Source organism: Anastrepha ludens, chromosome 5 (genome assembly GCF_028408465.1).
Source record: "Anastrepha ludens isolate Willacy chromosome 5, idAnaLude1.1, whole genome shotgun sequence".
NCBI lineage: Eukaryota > Metazoa > Arthropoda > Insecta > Diptera > Tephritidae > Anastrepha > Anastrepha ludens.
Window position 1 is genome coordinate 35,341,973 of NC_071501.1, and position 19,776 is coordinate 35,361,748.

The 19,776-nt window shown below is 38.1% G+C and overlaps 3 protein-coding genes across 3 annotated transcripts; 1 reads left to right on the forward strand and 2 right to left on the reverse strand.

Annotated features, from left to right (window-relative positions):
• Positions 1-10,169: 10,169 nt before the first annotated feature.
• LOC128864056 (heparin sulfate O-sulfotransferase) lies at positions 10,170-12,185 on the reverse strand. Its single transcript, XM_054103543.1, has 8 exons — positions 11,786-12,185; positions 11,470-11,714; positions 11,339-11,384; positions 11,232-11,271; positions 11,022-11,160; positions 10,850-10,947; positions 10,668-10,790; positions 10,170-10,573 (listed from the first exon to the last, which is right to left on the reverse strand). The coding sequence occupies exons 1-8, from the start codon at positions 11,946-11,948 to the stop codon at positions 10,330-10,332; spliced, it is 1,098 nt and encodes a 365-aa protein (XP_053959518.1). The 5' UTR covers positions 11,949-12,185; the 3' UTR covers positions 10,170-10,329.
• A 2,091-nt stretch (positions 12,186-14,276) lies between these two features.
• LOC128863304 (zinc finger protein 236) lies at positions 14,277-15,970 on the forward strand. The gene is made up of 2 exons (XM_054102414.1): positions 14,277-14,593; positions 14,649-15,970. Exons 1-2 carry the CDS (start codon positions 14,399-14,401, stop codon positions 15,861-15,863), a joined length of 1,410 nt encoding a protein of 469 aa, XP_053958389.1. The 5' UTR covers positions 14,277-14,398; the 3' UTR covers positions 15,864-15,970.
• A 4-nt stretch (positions 15,971-15,974) lies between these two features.
• On the reverse strand, positions 15,975-17,163 carry LOC128863305 (alpha-ketoglutarate-dependent dioxygenase alkB homolog 4). Its single transcript, XM_054102415.1, has 2 exons — positions 16,291-17,163; positions 15,975-16,223 (listed from the first exon to the last, which is right to left on the reverse strand). Exons 1-2 carry the CDS (start codon positions 17,016-17,018, stop codon positions 16,025-16,027), a joined length of 927 nt encoding a protein of 308 aa, XP_053958390.1. The 5' UTR covers positions 17,019-17,163; the 3' UTR covers positions 15,975-16,024.
• Positions 17,164-19,776: the final 2,613 nt, after the last annotated feature.

The following is a 19,776-nucleotide window of genomic DNA, read 5'->3' on the forward strand; positions in this document are numbered from 1 at the left end:
TAGAGATTCTGCTGCCGTAGAAGTCCAAGTCCACCATCTGGCCTCTTGACCCAAGAAGCCATTGAATGATCTTTGGGCAAAATACGGGCAAGCCTCTTAGAATCTCTGGTAGATTCGTTAGAAGAACAGAAATCTCTCCAACTCTCTTTCTGGCTGCCTGTGCTGCAAAAGATATTAGAAATCTTCCTAGTCATTTCATATGAATTGGAGTTTTCAAATTTGGATTCAACTAACCTGGCATCAGCTGCCTGAAAATTAAATTATTATTTCAATCCATCATTCGGTTAATGAGTAACATTACGTCTCCTTTGGAAGATGACATTCTGAGCTGCTGAAGTACCTCGACGACAACGGACGTCAAGTTCTGCTACACCTTTTTTTAAGAATATGGCACAGAGGCAGCATTCCGGAAGCATGGCGTGTAGGGTTGGTAACTCCTATTCACTAAAGGGAGACAAATTAAACAGTGAGAACTACCGTGGAATCACTCTCCTAAATTCCACATATAAAATCTTTTCTCGAATTCTCGCATCCCGGCTGACTGCGGAAGCAGAAAAAATCTTGGGCGAATACCAAGGCGGAAGCGCCCAGGTCGATCAACAACAGATCAAATCTTTATGTTAAAGCAAAATCTTAAAAAATATATTACTATGAATGCAACTTAGACGTACACATCCTGTTCGTCGATTTCAAACAAGCCTTTAATAGTATCCTCCGAGACAAAATCCCAGAAGCGCTCTCCAACTTGGGTATCAGCGACAAACTTATTCAGCTGGTCATGGCAACACTAACTAGCACCACTGGAAAAGTAGTTGTACAAGAAGCAGTGTCAAAGCCCTTCGAAATCTCCTGTGGCGTAAAACAAGGCGACGCGCTTTCCACATCTTTATTTAATCTCCTTTTTCACTATGCGATAAAAAACGAAGTGAAGTTTGGAAACCTTTTTAGTCGCTCAGGACAGAATAATGGTAGCAAACAAAGCATATTACGTCCACACAAAATTGCTGAAGTCCAAACTGCTCACACGTGAATGTAAACTCCGCCTCTACCAGCCCATAATTCTACCAGTGCTGTCCTACGGCTGCGAGTGCTGGACATTGACAAGCAAAGACGAAAGTAGCTTAAGAGTTTTCGAACGAAAAGTACTCCGAAGGGTGTTTGGCCCCATACGTTGCAACGATGGAACGTACCAAATACGCTACAACGATGAGTTGCTAAGCTTATGCCAGGGAGAAGACGTCGTGAAATACATTAAATCCCAAAGGCTTCGATGGTTAGGGCACACTGTGCGCATGGAAGACAGCCGCCCCCAAAAATCTTTTTGATCAACGAATTGTCTAATGACCCGACCCGAGGACATCCAAGGTTAACCTCGCTTGACCAAGCCATAGCCGACCGTGCAGATTGGAAGAGGATTGTGGATGAAGCTAAAGCTCACACTGAGCTGTAATCGCTACTTGATAATGATGATCATTCGGTTAAGTAACCATCGCTTGAAGACAATATTAACCGGTGAGTGCAGGAATTGTCATAAAATTATGCTTTTGAAGATTGTGAACCTTGACATTAACAATAATTCCCCAGTCTCAAGTAATAAACATTTATTGATTGACCTGAATGACAGCTAACATTTCAGATAAAAGGTGTCCGGTGGCAGAATTATGAAGTAAAAGCTCAATTAAAAAAGAATCACTAATGATGAAAGTTTATTTAAATAACTAATACAAAGAAAACAAGTACAGGTTTTATAATTTTTTTTTTTTTTATTATTATTTCCTACAAATTTCCACCGTTACGTTGGGTACATTCTTGGAATCTGCTTCCGTACTCCATGCCACTCTGCCATTGGAGGCATAGCGGCGTGGCACTGAAATCATGTGGTTGAACTAAAGGAAGCGTTCTGTAATTGTTGGCGGAAAAAATAGTCGTTTAGCATGCGGTGGTAAGAGACACCCTCCACAGAAATTGATTGGCCACGACGATTCTCAAAAAAATATGGTCAAATTATTCCATTGCATGTCAATGCACACCCAACTGTCACTTTGGAATTGTGAAGTGGTGAAGTGTCTATTAATGTTTTAATAATGGCTTTTGTCCATTAGGTGACCAATAACACAAACAAGATAGTGTTTACCGTACGAAATCGCTCCTTCCTTGTCTTGCCGAAATTTTTAAGCAAATTTTAATCGATAGTTTTAAGTGCTTGCATGATTTGAATTTTGAAGGGGTGAAGTCTAAGATCCTTTCTCAGTATTTCATGCACAATAGTTTTTGGAAACCCCAAAGTAACCGTTCTCTTGGCACGGACTGACGCGGACTATCATGCAAACTTGTAGCAACGAGCTCAATATTTTCATTTCAGAGCCCGGAACCTTGGCACCCATGAACGAATGAAATCTTCATGTAAATGTCGAATGTTGTAAACAATTATACGGTGAGCTTGACTTACATTTTCAAATATTACATGGTTTACTTTAATTTATAAATTTATTTGGTTGCACCGCTTTTTGTTTTTGTTGATAAATGCAAGACAGCTGATCGTTGAAATTTTTCATGAACTTACTAGAAGCAAAACTGCGGCCTAGTACTACAACTTCCGCCAAGGAACAGTTGCTCAGTTCATCTCTTTCAAAAGTAGGTACAGATTTCTTCAGTAAAGGAACGGCTTCTTGTGGGTTAGGTTAGGTTTTCGTGACAGGTGGCTTAGAATAGCCAACTCTGTACCACTGTGTATCACGGGAACTGTTCATTTATCATGGAACCAGTTAGGCTCGCTTATGAAGAGAAGGATAGTATCTTTTTTTCTTAACAACCTTGCACTACTCCTTGCTAAGGCTAAACAATTACAGAGGAAGTTTTCTACTGTTTCTTCCTCTTCCTCGTCTCTACAACTTCTGCGATATTCATGCGAAACTACTCCTAGCCTAGAAGAGTGCCTACCTAACAGCCAATGATCGGTAGCACAAGCCACGACCTTCGAGATGTTCTCTCTTGAAAGGTTGAGCAATTTTCCTGATCTTTTCTGATCTATTTGCGGCCAAATTAGCCTGGTGGTAACACAAGTATTTTCTTCTCTCCATGACCTATTGGCCGCCGCAGCCGAATGGGTTGGTGCGTGACTACCATTCGGAACCCAGAGAGAACGTAGGTTCGAATCTCGGTGAAACAGCAAAGTTAAGAAAAAGTTTTTTCTAATAACGGTTGCCACTCGGCAGGCAATGACAAACTAACTTAACATTGAAATGATTCGAAAGTGCATAGGTTTGAGTTTCCGTGCATAAAACACCATCGCACCTCGGTGGGGAATGGCAAGCCTAAAAGTGTATTTCTGCCATGAAAAAGCTTCTCATAAAAAATATCTACCGTTCGGAGTCGGCTTGAAACTGCAGGTCCCTCGATTTGTGGAAAAAAGACGCACGCTACAATAGGGGGAGAATCTTGGCCAAACACCCACAACGGGTGTAAGCGCCAATTATATATCTATATATATGATTTATTGGCCTCCTGGAGAATACTAATTTTTATCCTTAATTTGCAAGTTGCCATAGGAATTCCAATATTGTCTCTGTTTTCAAGCAATGGAAGATTAGTAACGTTTCTGGCTAGCTCATCGAGCTTGCAGTTTCCTTCAATATCCCTATGTCCTGGAAGTCATATAAGACTGACCTTGCAGATGGTGCTAATATCATTTAGAGCTTCCAGGCATTCCTTAGCAACCTCTGATCTTAGTATAACTGCCTCCATTGATTTAATGGCCGCCTGGCTATCCGATAAGATATTTATCGTGGTTTTTGTTAAGGCGTGCGGGTTAAGGTACACAGTTACTTCCTTTATGGCTAAGACTTCTGCCTGGTAGACGCTACAGTAGTCCGGAAGTCAGACAGATAATTCTAGTCCTAATTCTTTTGAAAAAACTCTATGGCCAACTTTATTTTCTAGCTGGGATCCATCCGTGTAAAAATTGAAAACAGTTGCCATTTCTCCCACATCATAGTGATACTTACTACTATCGTTTAAGTACCATCCGCCTCCAGACCCTATTTCATTCTTGGACCCATCGGTAAAGAAAATATCCGTCAAACCTCCTTGCATTCTGGATTGCTCCATTGCGTCAGTAATCAAATCAAAATTTCCTTCCAAATGAAACTATGGGTATCAGGTCGTCTTTAGGTGCCAAAAACAGCGGATACTGCTCAGATAACAACTTAAATATTTCTCTCTTCCGATTTCCGTTTTCTCGTGAACAAGACTATGGTAGTTTTGTTCGGATTGACGGAAAGACCTTGTCTCATGCACCAGTCATCGATTTTGTCCAGAATCCTCTGCGCTTTCGTGCAAAGCCTCCTTAGGGATTTATCAGATGTTAGCGCACAGACATCGTCCGCATCGTTGCTGCATCTACACTAGTAGATAGTCTACGACCAAGCACCACAACAGCGGAGAAAGAATACCCCCATGGGGACATCCTTGCTTGGCTCTGGCGGTGATTAGTTCGTTACTGTTCTAACCAGCGGTTAACAGCCTCTCAGAGCAACTACTCATAGTATGTAGTGTAGAGCCGTGGCCAAACCGGCGGGTTCTCCATTGCGCCATACTATTAAGTCAAAGCTTTGAAGCGGCGGCCACGCGTTTTTCTACCAGATTTAAAGCAGACAAGTTAACTAGCATTTCGAGTGCTTTATTAGGGGTTGACTTCTTGTAAATTCTGATTAAATCCTATGAGCCGGACTCGTAAAGGAACATACTAGGTATTTACGCTGTTTACTATGGAGGTAATATCCTTTACCGCAATTATATTTGACACGTCACTGCTGTTTCAATACAACTGGGCTTTAGAGGGCACTATGTTTGTTCCCAGGAGATATGTACCTACTTTGTTTCGTGATTCCCCACTGCTGTAGGTAAAACCAATTTTCCGAGCAGCTGAGGTTCGATATCGCCAAAAAACCTTGGAATGTTGATTTTAAGTGGATCCTTAGTTTATACCCATGGAAAGAAATCGTTTAACGTTAGATCATACGTTTGGTGAGACAAACTCATAAATGATTCGATTTTCGATCCTACAATAACCTGATTATGCCACACAGAAGAACATTTATGTTGAATCTAAAAAAGAACGTAGCGCACGCCAAATTTCATGAACTGAACTACGGTTTTCAAAATGAAGTTGCTATGGCTGCATGGTGCTAATCGATTCATTTTGAAATGACGAAGCTGTCATTTATCAAAATAGTTGGCCCTCGAAAGAGTTTTGCTAGCTTAAAAGTCAAGTCTCTAAACCAAACACCCTTTACCACCTGAATATAATGGCAAGTGAAACATTCTGATGGCTGTAATGGCAAAGTCTCTGGTACAAAGCAAATCTCGTATGCTAATTTGTTTTGATTGAAAGCCTTAGCAATGTTTAACAGAGTGTTGAAATATCTATCAGTTGCACAGCGAGCTTACAAAATCCAAAGTCTATATTCCACACATCAAGTTGATGATTAAAGCCCAAACGCTGTGAGCCGACTGTTCTTTGCCCTTTCTAATGTAGATATGCATACATAAACGTGATTTATATTTCAACACGTATTTAAATTTAATTATAAATTTATCGGCGCTCATCGGAACACACAGATATGCTTACGTAGCGTCATACATATGGACAAATACGTACGTACGTACGTACTATGTAGTTAGATTCACTTGAAAACAGGTATTTTAAATAAAATTGTTGACTGAATAGTATTTCTTGGAAAGTTTTCTGATTTTCATTGCGAATATAATAGAATAGACTTTGTCCTCAGGTCGGGAAAAGATACTCGTACATTTTTAAATTAAGGTGAGATACAAAATGCTTTCTTACAGAAGGTTTTAAAACCGGGGCGTTTTCCTGTAAGAACAAAGACGGCGAACTGGTGACTGACATCCAGAGCAATATTAAATTATGGAAGGAACACTTCTCGAACCTGTTAAACAGTGATAGCTGCTCATGTCACAGGGAATGTGAAGATCCCGATACCCCAATCGTCGACGATGGAATTGACGTTCCGCTACCCGACCATGACGAGGTGAGAATAGCGATAACGCGGCTAAATAACAACAAAGCCGCGGGCGCCGACGGACTGCCGGCTGAGCTATTCAAACATGGCGGCGAGGAGCTCGTAAGGTGCATGCATCAGCTCCTATGCAAAATATGGCCGGATGAAAGCATGCCTGCCGATTGGAATTTAAGTGTGCTCTGCCCAATCCATAAGAAGGGCGATCCTGCAATCTGTGCCAATTACCGCGGGATTAGTCTTCTAAACATCGCCTTTAAGGTTCTAGCGAGCGTATTGTGTGAAAGACTGAAGCCCACCGTCAACCAATTGATTGGAAAGTCTACCATCGACCAAATATTCGTCGATTTCAAAGCTGCATTCGACAGTACGGAAAGAAGTTACTTGTATGCCGCTATGTCTGAATTTGGTATCCCCACAAAACTAATACGACTATGCAAGATGACGTTGATACCAAACGAAGTTTCAGACAGGGTGACTCCCTGTCGTGTGACTTCTTTAACCTGATGTTGGAGAGGATCGTACGAGCCGCAGAACTTAATCGCTCAGGAACAATTTTTTATAAGAGCGTACAATTGTTGGCGTATGCCGATGATATCGACATCATCGGCCTTAACAACCGCGCTGTTAGTTCTGCCTTCTCCAAACTGGATAAAAAGGCAAAGCGAATGGGTCTGGTGGTGAACGAGGACAAAACGAAGTACCTCCTGTCTTCAAACAAACAGTCGGCGCACTCGCGTATCGGCACCCACGTCACTGTAGACAGTTATAATTTCGTGGTTGTAAAAGACTTCGTTTATTAAGGAACCAGCATTAACACCGATAACAATGTCTGCCTTGAAATCCCACGCAGAATCCCTCTTGCCAACAAGTGCTACTTTGGACTAAATAGGCAAATGAGTAGTAAACTCCGCTATCGACGAATAAAACTAACACTCTACAAGACTCTCATCATGCCCGTCCTAACGTATGGCGCAGAAGCGTGGACGATGACAACATCCGATGAAGCGACGCTTGGAGTGCTTGAGGGAAAGATTCTGCGTAAGATTTTTGGACCTTTGCACGTTGGCAACGGCGAATATCGCAGGCGATGGAACGATGAGCTGTATGAGCTTTACGACGACATTGACATAGCGCAGCGAATAAAGATCCAGCGGCTACGTTGGCTGGGTCATGTCGTCCGAATGGATACAAACACTCCGGCTCTGAAAGTATTCGATGCGGTACCAGCTGGTGGTAGTAGAGGAAGAGGAAGGCCTCCTCTGCGTTAGAAAGATCAGGTGGAGAAGGACTTGATTTCACTTGGTGTGTCCAATTGGCGCCGGTTTGCACGAGAAAGAAACGACTGCCGCGCTTAGTTGAACTCGGCCAAAATCGCGTAAACGGTTATCGCGCCAATTAAGAAGAAGAAGAGATGATCATCTTTTCTGTGGACTTCAATCCCATATGAGTAACAAGAACTACTCCTCAAAAGAAGCTATAAAAAGGGATATCGAAACGTATTTTGGCTCCAAGAACAAACAATTTTTTGAGCAGGGAATTAAAAATTTGCCTCAACGTTGGGAAGACATTGTAAATAATGAAGGAAAATATATTATTAATTAATAAATACTTTAAACATCTTTTTTATTAATTTTAAAACCACCTTTAAAAAAAAAAGCACGAACTTATGGACTGACCTTTAAGAAAATGCAAAAAACAAAAATCCGATTTTTTTCAAAATCTTGACTACCACAAACCCATGATTCAATAATAAAAGGTTTGCTCAGTAAGCAGCTTTCTCATTCCCTCTTGACAAATCGGCTCCCTTAGCAAGACACTGGGTTGCTAGCTCTAGAAATTTTGACTAAAAGTGGAGGAAAAGTAAAATTTGTAAATAGAAAAAACATTTCATTTTCAAAAAGGTCTGCTTACGAGCAACAACTCGCTCAAGAGTGTTCATCGGTATGTTCAGGACTATGGTAGTATGACATGAAATAGATACCGCTTAAGTCAGGACATGATAGAGTATTTGACACAATCCGAGATCGAGATGGAGAATTTACAAAGCTTTATTTCTTATGATGTGGTGATTTAAACGGAACTCATGTTTTGCAAAGAGCTAGCGTTTGCTAAAGAGTTACAGCAGGGAGAATTATTGAATAGTCCCAACGCAATCGATTACATTGCAGACCTCATAATAAATGAGCCCACCTTCCTATGGATGGATGAAGTGTTCAGAGGAGGCTTAGAAAAGCACAGTACCAGTATCAAAGAGCTTCTCATAAAAAACCATCTAGCGGAATCGGCTTAAAACTGTAGGGCCTTCCACTTGTGGAACGCACGCTACAAATAGGAGGAAAATCTCGGCGAAACACCTAACAGAATGGTACGTGCCAATTATTTATTTATTTTTAACAAAATAGTTTCATATTGGCGAAACGTTGCGATTGGGTTTAAATTTAAAAATTTATTCACAAAATAAAATCTTGGATTATGTGAAATCATTTCTTGTTTTAATATTAGACTTGGCAATTTCCGCTAATCACTTCTATCCATACCATTATTTACATTCAACTATTAATTAAAATTTATTTTTTAAACCGTTCGCAGTTTGTTTCCATTTAAGTAACAAAATAGTATTTTGCTACCATTTTTACCAAAAATGATTTAATTTTTTCCTTTTTATGCACCTTCTTAAATACAACCTTTTGTAAGGGAGTGTCAAATTTCGAATGTCACTAGTGAGCAAACTTTTAATAATTGAATCATGCCACAAACCCATTAAATAATTCATAACTTTGGCTAAGCAAGGATGGAAACTTATTCGCATGCCCAATAAAAATTCCGAATATTCCAAATATAAATGTCATTTTTATTGTTGTAGTTTTTTTATGCCTAGAATTCCATACGCTAACGCAAAACATCATCCAGACATTTTGCTTAGTTGATATTCTCAGTATCCATACATACATAATTTAAGTATTGTTTAATAAATTTAAACAAAATATTTTTACTTTGAGTACAGTGCATTACATTATGCGGAACGCATGAAGTTTTTAGCGATACACATACGTATATATATTTTGTATTTGCTTTTTTATTATTATTATTTCACATTTAACTACTTTCTGCTACATTTAATTCCATTTATACGTGCAAATTCTTCACAAACCATAAACTATTTTAAATTAAGTTGTCATTTTGATATTCACTTTTTATATGTACATGCGTATGTATGTATGTACATATACATGCATTTAATATTAGATATATTTCCTAAGTTTTCCTTACGTTATTTTCTGTATTGTCGGTATAAAAACGTTTTGGGTTCTTATTATGATTTTTACTTACAAAAATACGCGTTACATAAATAAATAAATGTACTTCGAGAAGGAGCAAAATACACCTATGTATGTATGTTGTATGCATGTAAGTATGTATGCATGTGCAAACAGAAATAATAGGGTGTGTACAATTCGTGCGTGTGTTTGCACGCGCAATTCCGCATACAATTTAACTAACATTTTAAAATTACAATACTTTACTGTTTTTAACTTTGTATACAAATGTAAATCTTACTAAAAAATTCTGATATGGTATATAAAATTTTTGCTATACTTCCTAAATGTATTATAGTATGTATGTATGTATGCATGTATGTAAGTGTGTAGGGTTGTATGCATGTATGTACGTATGTTGCATTGTTGCAGTTTCACTAGTTATTGCTTACAATAAGGGTTTTGTTTTTGCGCGTTCCTAAGACAAACGCATATAAAGTTGTGCAAAAAAAACTAAATTTGAACTTGTAAAAATATAAAATGTTTACCTTTTATAAGTTAGTAAATGTCTTCCAACAAAGTTCCCCGCATATATGGAGGTATAATGGCTATTTTTACTTATAGGCCTTATTATTATGAAAATTACACATAAATAGGCAGTGCATAAGTTAAAAAATAAATATATTTTGAAAACAAAAAAAATACTTAAAATTAACGTTAAGTCTGCTTATGCACTTATAAAACACCCTTCATCACAAACTAAATATGCTAAATATGACTAAACTTATTGGAGGGTTGATAAACTGCAGTGCATGCATGCAGTTTTAGGGAATTTCGCGTTAAAAACAGCCGGCTTCACTATTTCACCTTTTTCTTTTTTTTGCTATGAAATGTCTGACATTAACAATCAGCCAGCTGCCAACCTGCTTTGCAAATATTCTGCATATACATTTACGCATGTTCTTTTACGCTTTTGTGCATTTCTTGCGCATCTTCGTCTTTTTGGCGAAAGCATACCGCAACTGCCATCATTTTGGCCGTATCTTTTCATACATAAATTTTTGCAAATGCTTATTATCCGGCACCGTCAATTTGCGTTTATTGTATTCGAATTGTGCCAATGCGAATTCGTACAATTCATTTTCCATTTGCCAGATTTTCGATTTATGTATGGTATTGATCGTCTCGTCATTCGGTGCAATCTTCCATGACGTTTGGCGCAGATGTGATTTATTGGAATGTTGATAGTGTTCACGAAAACCGCGAAATATGCTGAAATTTGACAGCAAAAAAGCAAAGTGTTTAATGAATAACTGTTTTTTTATTTATTTTTTTTTTTTGTTTCTACTGCAAAAAGGATATTTACCGCGGCAATGAACGTTCAAGCATATCGACAAAATCTTCCATTTGCTCTGTCACGCCAACCAGAAAGTATTCGTTTACCAAATTATGTTTAGCTTGCCCCAGTGCCCATTCACTACCGGGCTCCCTATGAAAATGAATAAAAATTATATAAAATATAGAGTACATTAATAATTATTTGCTTGCCAGCACTCCGCTGCATGTCCGCAAAAGAATGGTATTTGCAGCCACATATTTTTTGGATCACAGTCTGGTTGCTTCGATAGCACGCATTCGTCGAAAGTCTATGATGGTAAAGGGTACGCGAAATTATATGGTATGTGTGAACGCTTCGTTTAAAAACTTATGTTGTACTTACAATTTTATTACCCGCCTTTTTGCGTACTAAATTCGGACGATAATTATCACCATAGCGTAGAAAATAATAGTATGAAACTAACCTATCCAAGGGCTTACGAACTATATTAATGTAAATAGGTTTGTGCGCAATTTGAAATCTGTAAATCAAACGAACGCAATGTCAATGCTTACAAATACAAATTTATGTATGCCATAATATTATAATTACTTGGAGAAGTCCAAAAACGCCATGTGACCGTGATAGAGCGCTATAAAAAAAAGCAAGTTCAATTCAGGATCATAGGATGGGCTACATTACTTTACAATCACTCTTACCTGGCTTCATTTCGTGCCACTTGGTCACATTACGCACAAACGTTATCTGTCGAAAACCAAATGAGTAATATTATTAATCATTTTTACCCATAATTTATAGTAATTAATTGATTTTCATCACCGCTACTCACCTGATTGGGCAGCGATAGCACATGCATATTTGCCGTCACATTTATATGCAAAACATGAAATTTATTACGTTTGCACAAATCATAAGCAATGTTAACAAAACTAGTGGAGCCCGTTTTTGGTACGCGGTTGTACAGCACTATTAGCTGCTCGTCATAATCGAAGTTATCTAATGTTAGTGTGCCTGAAAAAACGTTATCTGCATCTTTATTAGCAGCCACTGCTATTCTGCTCAACGGTTTGATGGCTGCAAGTAACACAAATATTTTGATTTACGTAAATATGTATTTTTACAAACTTGCCTACATTTACACTCACCATTATTCCAGGTCTCTTCGATGCGGACCTCTGACGACCAAATGAACCAGTAAGCTCCTAACGCCACCAAACAAAGTGCACAGAATGCAAACCAATGCATAGGCTTCCAACCAATCAGCATTTTCTTCAGTTTCTTATGCCCACACAATAGCCACTTCATCATTATCAACAACACAAGATTTTCCTTCGGCTAAGATATGAGCAGCGCTGTGTTGCGCTCATTTTCGTTGGCATTCGTATATTCGTGCTAAATTTAAACGCATTTATGTTAACTTAATTACTTAATCCTTGCTAAATTTAAACAATTTGTGATACGAAAGCAGCTGCTAGACTTGGGAATATGAAAACACCCTTTACTCGTTGACTACAAATGAAAAATTGTAAGGTGATCAGCTGTTTCTGATTAAATAAATGACAGCTTACATACAGCGAGTTGCCGGACCAGGAATTTGTATTTAGAAATTTTATTTAGATGTTATCTAAAATCAAGTTCACATATGCATTAATTAGCAATAAATCCACAAAATTAATCTACCCGTTCACACATGGCAGATTACCTGTAAAATTGACAATCAGTCAAAACTGTTTTGAAAGGTTTTTCTTGTTGTTGTTGTTGTTGTTGTTGCAGAAGCATACATTCCCCATACATATACGGAGAATGCTGCTGAGGTGATAGTCCTTGGCCAGATATAAATCGTTCCGGTTACGTAGAACCAACCAACTGTCCTGAGAAGGTTTTCTTCGCAGAAATTGCTTTGGTGGAATATTTTGGTTTGTTTAATTATTATAACCGATATGAAGAAAAGACAAGCAGAAGGAATAGATAATTTAATTGCGCAATTGGCTGCTAATAATAAACAGTTGGCGAAAATCCGTAAACGATGTTTGCTGAGGTAACAAAAAATTATGGTACAAATACGCATTCGAAATTCGATATTACATACGAACCTGTTTTCTTTGCCGGCATCCATTTTATTTAGTTTTTACTTTGACGTTTTTCCTTACAAGCGTAAAAATAATGATCTGTTGCACAGAAAACTCAGAGTTGTATTTAAAAAAGTGTGGTAATAATCTAAGATTATTTTATAATCTCAAATTTCGGGAGAAACATTTTGTTTCGGTAATCTCACTCTTTAATTACGGATTGGGAGTAAAGCACGAAAAAGTAGATAATCTACTTATATGTGAACGTACTTGAAGGCAGAATATTTGGTGGTTATTAAATTTAAAGACCACAGAGCAAGTGTGAACTCTCAGGAAAAAAATTCTACCGTCATATGCAATGTTCTAATTAGTGTTCTTGTTGACCGAATTTGAACTGTGCGACAAACTTAGTGAGCTTTGAAAGTTGTGGAAGAATTATGCATTAAAACAAAGCTATGATTATAATGAAGGCCACTTATAAGACTATCACAATGGGGCCGTTGCGGCAATTTGACGAACGTGACGTGTAAAACCCACAGTACGTAAGCGACAATGAAAGTATTGAAGCATATAAATCAAAGAAAAATCTGCTGCTTTTCTTGTCGTCAAAACAAGTATTATATTTCGTTGTGTATAGACAGGTTGTTGTTGGTTAGGAAATTATTCGACAGGACGTTATTTCCAAGTACAAAAACATCAAATGAACAAAAAAGAATTTATGGTAGTAGAACAGTTGCCGTTTTCGCCTTACTTTGCCGTATGACTGGTTTGTGGCGCCGTCGACTCAAATACAAATTTGCTGTTAGTGAAATTCGTTGCCGACAGTCGTGGGAACGGCGGTTTTAATTGTCAAATATTTGTAGACAAATTCCCAAAAGAAAAGTTTCAATTCCTCATCCATAAATTTCTATTCGAAAGCTCTTAGGTTTGTTAAATTGTATTTTATTTAAAAGTCAAATTGACGAAATCTAAGACCAACAGTTAAATAGGTGACAGTCAGTTGCTGTTGTTGTTGTTTAGCAGCATAAATATTCCCAAGAATTTCTCTCATGAAATATTCCCAATACATGTACGGGCAATGCTGCTGGAATGACAGTCTTTAGCCGGATACAAGGCGAATTTATTACAGGTGACAGCAAACACATATAAGTAAAACCCTACATGTATTTGTTGTTGCGTTTGGTGCAAGCATCATGTCAAAATCAGCAAGCAAATGTAAACATACGAATGTAAACATACCAATACATACAAACAAAGCATATCATTTTGACGTAAGCCATACCTACGGCGAAAAATTCAGCTGGGTGAATGCTGTCACCTTATTAAATCCACCTTGGCCGGATATAAGCCCGGGTCGTTCCGGTAACGTAGAATCGACTGCCGTGATCGGTTCTTGTCGTTCAGTTACTTCCGTTATAATCTGATATAAGCATTTTTTTAGAAGTGCACACTGAAATTAATATTTCCCAACTTCCCATTAATCAAACAATTTGGGTACATATCATATATTGTTTTCTACGAACCATGCAATCAAACTGTACCACCGTGCGTTACTGCTACTACAACAACAACAGCAACCGTGCTTAGTGTAGAGTTTGACACTTGGTGCGTAGAATAATATCAAAGAGAAGTAGCTTTCTGTGTTTGTAGCCGTTGCTAAATTATTGAATCAACAAAAATTGTAAACAAATGGAAATTGAATTAAATACTACTAATCTACGTAAATTGTGCCGTATTTGCTTGGGAGCAGGTGAATATAATTTGTGGGAGCACAATGTGTGTTGGAGCAATATTGCGATGGGAAGAGATGAGATGGAAGCAAGCAGTCAAGATACTAAATTTATAACTGTACACGAAGTACTACAAATGTACAATGATTGGCAAGTAGGTTTGTAAAAAAGTACGTGTAAATTCAATTCTATAGCATTTACATTTGCAGCATACAATACTTGAAATGGATGAAGAAATACAGTTGATATGCAAAGATTGCTTGAATGAGCTTCAGCCTCACTATCGCTACTACAGACGCTTGGTTGATGCAAATAAACAAATGAAGCAGCTTTATGAGGAAGCGCTTCAACAGGAAGGCAATAAACCAGAATTGATGGCAGAACAAATGATTATTGAAGATGCGGGATTTGAGAACAATTTGTCAGAGTTTTTCGATATAGCACCGAAAGAACCACAACCAGACCAGAGTGCAAATATTATAATATATTCGGATAAACTAGATTTGGCTGCATCACACACACAAACAACAGCAACCAAACAAGCACAAAAGCGTAAATTCGTGAGAAATCCGACATTTATACTAACAGGTGGTGTGACACAATTACTTGCACATGCAACAGGCGCAACAAGTTTTGGGACGACACAAGAAATTTCTGCTCAGTTACCGGAGACGAGTTCGTTATGCAGTCCAGCAAAACGGAAACGAAAGGAAGTGGATATGGAATTGCCTGAGCAAGAAAAAGAAGCAAGTAGTGATTTAATTAGGGAGCACACAGTGAATGCTGTTAACCTAAGAATGGCTGGTGGTAATACATGCAGCAACAGTCAAGAAGTAGAAGATGGTGCTGTAGTAACTTCAGTAGAAAAAATTGTGCAAGGAATTCCGCCTAATGAAATACTAAAATTTGGGTTTGACCCTGATGAAGAATTCCATGAACTCGTTACCACCAACCAGGAGAAAGAGACGCCACTTGAGAGTGAGAACGAAGAACAGGCTGCATTGCCGTTCTCAACACTCAGGGCAGATGATGCTGGCCGCTCCATATACGTGTGCAAATATTGTCCTCAAGCTTTTACAGCACCCTCCTTTTTGCTTACTCATGCGCGAAAGTCGCACGCCTGTAAGTATTGTAGTAAAGCGTTTGTAAAGACCGTGGATTTATTTGCACATGTCAAAGAAGCTCATCAGGAGCACAAGTGTGACATATGTGGCAAAGAGCTTAGTACCAGTGGCAATTTGCGTGCGCACATAAGGCGCATACATCGGTTAAAAATGCCGAAAACTATGCCGGCTCAGTTATTTGCAAAGAATCGTACTAACCAGCAGATGAGTATTATTAATGAAGAGAGTGGAGATGGTGGAGGGGAAAGTGCTTATATTGAAGAAACCTCACAATCGATGACGGCTGAATATCTTGACTGAAGAATATTTCTGATTTAATGTACATATAAGAATTTGAATGTGGTAAGAATTTTACTCACTTGTCATAATTGTTTCATGAAAGAATTATAAAAAAAATTAAAAATATCCTTTTCCAACTTTTTATTTTTAAGAACGATTACGATTTGTAACACTACCTTAAATTACAATTCTTTCATGTCTAACCAGTAGTTCTGTGCATTTAGTGTTACCTCATTGCCCTTCAATTTGTCTTCTCCATCTATATACATTGGTGTAAATTCCCTATAAGCAATACATACTCGACGTGTTTTGATGTCTTCACGCAAAACTGAGTGTTCAAATTGATAACGCGGAGGTCCGTACATCACAATCAAAGACAGGCTGAAAAGTATTAAAAATGAGCATTGAAACTTTGTAACAAATATATAGACATGAGCCGAACGCTTACTTTGGCATGGGCACACGAATAACTTTTTCCTTAAATAAATCAAATTCTTCCTTATCGATCAAAGGCAAAATCAATTGTTTATCGTATTTCGACACCAAACCTAAATTATATTTCGTTGGCGTAGCAGAGGCATCGAAGGCAGTCAATGTGAGTACCGCATCACCGAGACAGTTCACTGTTACCACACGTTCGCCCCATATCCAGCAATCATCTACATGTGGATCAATGGATGCACCCTTTGCCGGTTCATACTCCAATGAGCATTGTTCAATAGTTTGAAAGTCGGCCAACAAAGGCACCTGTCGTAAACGCTCCTGTATGAAACGGGTACTTTGTGGGAAACCATTAAAAGTGCCATTTTTTAACTTTCGTTGTCGAAAATTTGTTTTGGGTCCAAAATTTTGTTTGCGTCGCCCACTTTGGGATGTTGCCCAAGTCAACGCATCTAAGTTTTGTATTAACATTTCACCCTCAGTTGTACTAAGAAATTGCTCTTCCACATATATTCCAGAAAATGGCAACCCTTCGACATTGTTGTGTTCTGGATGTTGAGTGCGCACCTCCCATGGATCCCAGCCTTCAAAGAGCCGCTCACATATTGGGCAAAATGAAAACGCTTGCAATTTTTTCAGTTGGTCTTGTAGTGAGGGTTTTAGAATGTTGAAATCTTTTTCACACTGTAGGCATGTGCGTACACCTTTGCAGCCACATGGACGTATGGTATTCATTTGAACGTTTTTTTGTATTATTATTTTAAATTAAATTGCACTGGAAATAATTTACGGACTATTGATGTTATTCGCGCTGTTGGCAATAAGAACAGCTGACTGTCGGCGTTCCCATATGGTCGATTCAGGTAACAGGTTTGTTCAGCCGCAAATTTTTGAGCAAATGTTCACGATTATAATACGTTCACATATAAGTAGATGGTCTACTTTTTCGTGTTTAATCTCAATCCGAAATTAAAAAGCGAGATTTCCGATACGAAATTTCTCTCCCAAAATCTGAGATTATAAAATAATCCTAGATAAAAATATACTTTTTTACATATAATCCTGTGATATCGGTGTAATAGATCAATATTTTTACGAGTGCAAAGAAAACCGTCAAAGTAAAATATTAGACCTAATTCTAACCTAACAAAAATGTTATAGGTATTATTAACTATGCATTCATATAACCGAAAAAAGCGCGTACTATAAAATGTAATATCGAATTTCGAATGCGCATTGGATTTCCTCCAACTGTTTATTATTAGCAGCAAATTACGCAATTAAATTATCTACTCCTTTTCCTTGTCATTTCTCCACATCGTTAATAATAATGAAACAAACCAAAACACCGAAATATTCCACAAAAATAGTTTCTATGAAGTAAAACCTTTCACAACAGTATTGACAGCTGATTGTCAATGTCGGAGGTAATCTGTCATATGTGCACGGGTAGATTAATTTTGTGGATTTATTGGTAATTAGTGCATATGTGAACAAAAGTACGTTCTACAAGAACTACCCATGACGAAAACTTGGGATCTGAAAGCATATGATAGAACTTTTTGTAAATAAATAAATTTAGTTTTTGTGGAATCACGTCTTTTGTGCACCTCTGCTCTTGCGCCAGTTTTAAATTTACAGTTTACAGTTTGAAATGATAAAATGGAAAATTGAAAGAAAAGATGAGTATAAAGTATTTTTATGGTAGTTTGTTTTGGACAACGCAAACATTTCTAGATCAACTCAGATGAAGTGTTTTTTTTTTTCTTCAGGTAACTTGTGATTTATTTGTAAATCCTACTATTTCAATTATTATTATTATTATTATTAAATTTATACTTTACAAATTAATTTGTAAAATATATTTTGGAGGCTCGGTTACTGGACCATTTTGCCTCGCAAGCGTGTTCAAATTTCGTGCAGCAGATTGTGTTTTTTGAAGGCGTCGTTTAGTATCTTAATTGTAACTTCCTTGCTGCAGTCTAGAGTTGTTGTTAGATTGCTGCTGTAGCTCGAGATGGGGCAGTCCTTTAGAATGTGTTCTATGCTAAGGAGTGTATTACACCGCCTGCATTCTCGTGGGGTTGCGCGGCTGTAGTAGCGTTCAGATATAAATTTCGTTACACCTAGACTTGTTCTGGCTATTGTGATGCATTTTTCGCGTGAGAGATCTTTGTGGTAATTTGGTCGTTCGCATTTGAGGTTGTGGGCCCTTAAGAAACAGGTTGACGATTCCCACAAGCTATCTCTTAGTGTTCTGAGATAGAATTTATGGAAGTTTGTCATTACTGTGGTTAAGCAAGGAGTCTCCGCTACGAGTGGGATGTTAAACGTTTGTTTCGCAGATTTGTCCGCTAGCTCGTTGCCTGTTATTCCCATATGACCTGGTATCCATATTAGTTTAATTTCGTTCTGTGTATTTGTTCTTCCCATTACATATCGGTGCGCTTCACTGTTTCTATTTGTTAGCGATTTTAGCACACTCAAGCTGTCCGAGAATATGACGGTCCGTTTGTTGTTTTTGGCAGCGTGGTGGACGGCGAAACTAATTGCTGCTAGTTCGGCATTGAAAATACCAGCATTTGGTGGAAGAAGAGCTTGATGGATTGTTTGGAAGGTTCCGTCCTTCCGTTGTTCTACAACAGCATAAGATGGTGATTCTTCGAGTAAAGAGCCATCAGTATAATAAAAAATATCAGCTTTACAGTTTGCTTTATATGTTAAGAATATCTTTTTGTAAGCTTCTTGTGAGGTGTTATTTTTGTGGAAGGTGTTTAGTGAAATATCTATTGAAATGTTTTTGTTTGTCTTAAATGTGTCTGGTGGTTTAGGTGGTATTGGCGTATGCGTATCCAGTAGGTATTTAGATATAGCCGCAATGCTGCAGGTGCTTCTATAGCTCTGACTAACCGGGTTTCGGCTGGTTATGCGTTTCCAAAAGTCGTTATGTAGGGGATGCGACACGGTTGTGATAGATTTTGCCGCCAGCTTTGCGGATCGACTTCGGAGTAGCCATTGAAAGTCGTTGTAGCGCGCTTCGACTCTTACAGCTTCTGTTGGTGTTGCCATTAGTAATCCAGCTGCTATTCTAAAACAGTGATTAAACGCTGTATTTATTTTGTTTTTATTATTTTCAGAGGTGTATCCGTAGAGGCTGATACAATGTTGTGTTACTCCTTCAGTTAGTGACCGGCAAATGTCAAGTGCTGTTTCGATATGAGGACCCTTTTTCCTTGAACATATAACTTTGAGTAAGTTCTGTACTTTACTAAGTTTTGTTGTGATTGTTTTTATGTGCTCATTCCATAGAAGATTCCTTGTGAAGGTTATACCCAAGATTCTCATTTTGCTTTTCAATTCGACGCGTTTGTTTCTCAGTGTGATAGATGTTGCGTTACAGTTTCTCTTTCGGCAAAGGTGTAAAGCTTCAGTTTTGTCGGCTGGAATTACTGCTCCCGTTTTTTTCGACCATTCGTGTATTCTTTTGTCAATG